General features: G+C 48.3%; 1 protein-coding gene across 1 annotated transcript in view; it reads left to right on the top strand.

The window, feature by feature from the left end:
* The window catches only part of LOC106816732 (ELKS/Rab6-interacting/CAST family member 1-like), a gene marked incomplete in the record, with an annotated part of 24829 nt that overhangs the window by 5346 nt on the left and 15244 nt on the right, over nt 1–4239 (top strand). The window contains 5 exon segments of the mRNA XM_014821349.1: nt 962–1216; nt 1745–1912; nt 2308–2475; nt 2814–2945; nt 3457–3597. Of these exon segments, the coding sequence (XP_014676835.1) occupies nt 962–1216; nt 1745–1912; nt 2308–2475; nt 2814–2945; nt 3457–3597 (864 nt within the window).

Genomic DNA, 4239 nt, shown 5'->3' with positions numbered 1-4239 from the left:
CTGCACACCACAACTTACTGATTACCTTGCACACACAACCTTACTGATTTACCTGCACGCACACAAACCTTACTGATTTACTGCCACACAACCTTACGATTACTGCACACACAACCTTACTGATTACCTGCACACACCAACCTTTACCTGCACTACACAACCCTTACTGCGAACCTGCACCACACCCTTATGATTACCGCACACCAACCTACTGATTACCTGCCACACACGCAACCTTATGATACCTGCACAGCACAACCTTACTTGATTACTGCACACACAACTTACTGTTACCTGCAACACACGCAACCTTACTGATTACCTGCACACACAACCTTTACTGGAATTACCTGCCCACACACAACCTACTGATTACCTGCCACACAGCTTACTGTTACCTTGCACACCACACCTTAGATTAATTACCTGCACACACAACCTTACTGATTACCTGCCACACACAATCTTACTTGATATTACCTGCACACACACCTACTGATTACCTGCACACACCCTTACTGATTTACTCAACACAACCTTTACTGATTACCTGCACACACAGCACAACCTTACTGATTACCTGCACACCCAACCTTGGCCCTTACCTACATACCCATAATCACCATCTCTTACCTGCGCACACACAACCCATTAAAACAACCCAAACTTGACTCGTTGAGGAAACTGGCTGGAGCCCCCCCACACACAATTATCCTTTCCCACCCACGGCACCTTTCACCACACACAAACCTTCTCTCCCCCACCCTCATCACCACACACAAACCTTCTCTCCCCCACCCTCATCACCACACACAAACCTCCTCTCCACATCTACATCACTGCCGTCTCTTTTCTCCTCCTCTTCTTCACTCCACCCAGACTGACGGCCAACATTTCGGCTACGCCCCATCCTCCACCGCCACGCCGCGCGGGCAACCGCCCCACCCCCCCACATCTTCAGGTGGCGCCACCTCTGACCGCCGCCACGACTCCGCTCTTCCCGCAGGACTCGCACATCCGCACGCTCGAGCGCGAGGTCAAGCTGCTGCAGGACCAGGTCACCAGGGGGCGCGCCGACGTGGCGGCGGCGGCGGCAAGCAGCGTGTACGACCTGTCGTCCGGCGTGATGCTCGAGGGAGAGCGGCCGCAGCCGGACGGCATCAGCATGCGAGAGGTCGACGAGCTGCGGACCCACGAGAGGGCGCTCAAGTTCCGGGTACGTACATAGGGGGCGCTGCCGCGCACGCGCCCTTCTCAGGGGGCGCCGCCGCGTTTCCGTCTTTCTCAGCTGCTGTCGTGGCCGTCGGGTGGTGATGAAGGCTAGCCAAATCCGAGGGCGACGCAGCCCCGGCTTGAGGACGCTCTTGTGTTTTCGCCGCGTGCGCGCGCGACGCTCGCCGACGATGCAAATCCGAGATAAGCAAACCTGAACCCGGCGGTGCACGTTGCTGTGACCTTTGACCTCGCTAGATTTAGATTTTAACGTCTATTCTTCCCAACTACATTCTTAGAGCTGAACGAACAGTGAACGGACATCCGTAATACTACTAGCATATACTTACTATACATGTGCCTTAATTGAATTATTATTGTTATAATCTATTATAATATATATCATCGTCTGCATCATTCGTGCAGCTGAATGAGTCATTCCATAATAACACCAGCGCCTACTAAATATGTCCTGTTTTAATTACTAATTAAACTATTGTAATTATCACTCATGATAACGTCATGCGTGCAGCTGGATGAGTTGAGGGCGGACATCTCGAAGAGGGATTCTCAGCTGCTTGCCGCGCGCACGCACATGGAGACACTGAAGAAACAGCAGAGCGACTATCAGCACCACATCGTCGTGCTGAAGGAATCGCTCAGCGCCAAGGAGCAACACACGAGCATGCTGCAGACGGACGTAAGTGGCGCCATCTTGGAGCGGCGACGTCTTTTTAGGGAATGTTTAGGAGTTTTAATTCTTTTTATTATTGTTGTTATTATTGTTCTTATTGCTTATTATTAGTTCCAGGTTCTTGTTCATTTGTTGTCTATTATTAGTCTAACATTCCAAACATTAATTCTTAGTTATTTTAACTAGTACTTGTTATGTTATATTAATAAAGTAATTATAATATTATTATAATATTATTATAATATTATTATTATAATATATTATTAATATAATAATTATAATAATTATTATAATTAATAATTATAATAATATTATTATAATTATAATATTATTATTAATGTAATCAAACCAACTACAAGTCATTCTAGCAGTCTCCTGTTAACTCTTATTTCCGCCACCAGCTGGAGACACTGCGGATGAAGCTGGAGGAGAAGAACGCCATCATTGAGCAGAAGACGCAGCAGACGCTCGCGGCGACGTCCGAACGCAACCGCCTCGCCGGAGAGCTGCACGAACTACGCGACCACATGGACATCAAGGAACGCAAGATCAACGTACTGCAGCGCAAGGTGAGGAAGAAGGAGGGAGAGGAGAGGGGAGGGAGAGGGAGGAGGGAGAGAGGGGAGGAGGGAGGAGGGGGAGGATGATGGGGAGAGCTGCACGAACTACGCGACCACATGGACATCAAGGAACGCAAGATCAACGTACTGCAGCGCAAGGTGAGGAAGGAGGAAGGAGAGGGGAGGAGGGGTAGGGGAGGGAACAGGGTAGAGAGGAAAAGAAGAGAAGAGGGGAGGGAGGAGGGGGAGGTAATTTGCACAATCTGTCTGTCCGTCGGACAACGCAACCAAGAGGTGACGTGTCGTTGTAACGCATCCTCCTTTGCGCTTGCTTCTCTCATTATCAGATCGAGAACCTCGAAGACCTCATCTCGGAGAAGGACAAGCAGCTAGATGGCGTGAAGAGCAAGCTGTCGCTGCAGCTCGACCAATCGAGCGACTCGGTCGTCGCCTCTCTCGAGGACGCTGTTCGAGACAAGGTAACCTCCTCATCGTCGTCCTTCATTGTCGATGTCGTCGTCGAAAAGTATTATCCGACTCAACCTGATCAGTTATGTGCAGGAGCCCTACGTGGCAGGGTACCTTCGGAGTGCGAATGTGTCCGTAAATGTGGCAAGGCCATCCTTAAAAAATTATATGTTTGCTGTCCTCCGGCCGACTCACGAAAATAGCCGCGACCCAAACGTTTTTTTGACATTTTTCATAGTTAAGACCGAAACACAAAGCATGTGTGGCAAACATGAGCACAGACTTCAAATAACTATTATATCTCAAAAAAAAAGAAGACCTACCTACCTGCCCATTAAAAAAATCATGGGTCGGGGGACGGCAAACATAGAATTTTTTAAGGATGGCCCAACCTAAGTGAAATAGTCATGCTCAGTCGAGTCTACTGCGAGCAACAGCATAGCGTGCGGAATAACCTTCGTGTAACAAGCTTTCATGTGATTTATCAAGCAGCATTATTCATAATTGCTGTTATGATTTCAGGAGCAGCAGATTGACCGGCTGAAGGCTCAGCGCGAGCGGCTAGAACGCGAGCGCATGGACGAGCTGGAGGCCCACCAGGGGGCGCTACGCGACCAACGAGACCGTGCTGAGCAGCTGCAGGCTCAGATAGATGAGTATGATGTAAGCACCCTGAGTATAGCTATGTGTTATAACCACTCATAACTGAGTAATCCAGATAACAAAGTACGATGGCGTATCGTATAGGATAATGGAGTATAGTCCCGCATATAACTTATGTATAACAGAACGAAGTATCTCATTAAATAAGTTCATTCGGTTGGTAGAATAATATAAATAACCAAGTTAATTTTTACTCAACCAACAATTACAACATACCAGCACGGTTGAGTAAAAATTAACTTGGTTATTTGTAACGAAGTATGTTGTAGGGATGCCGCATGTATGATGTAGGAACACTACCTATAGCTAATATATAACCACATATAATGCAAACAGGTATGCTCTCAGGTATAGCTCACGTATAACTTAGCCGTAACCATAAAGTACGACATGTGTGGTGTGTGGCCGTCACTGCTCATGTGTCTCTGTCTGTTCTGTGCGCGCGTGTGTAGGTGCAGGCCCGTAGCCAGCTTTATATTGGGGGGGGGGGGGGTGTTCGTTTTTCAATGTTGGCAATTTGCTCGGCAGGGGCGTGTACAGGATTTGTACCAGGGGGGGTCTAACTGTAACCCAAAGTTGCGAGCACGCGAAGGGGGGGGTCTGGGGGGCCCCTCCCCCATAAAATTTTAAAAATTACACACA

Source organism: Priapulus caudatus, unplaced genomic scaffold (genome assembly GCF_000485595.1).
Source record: "Priapulus caudatus unplaced genomic scaffold, Priapulus_caudatus-5.0.1 Scaffold1469, whole genome shotgun sequence".
NCBI classification, from domain to species: domain Eukaryota; kingdom Metazoa; phylum Priapulida; class Priapulimorpha; order Priapulimorphida; family Priapulidae; genus Priapulus; species Priapulus caudatus.
This window is presented reverse-complemented; position numbering and strand designations above follow the sequence as displayed.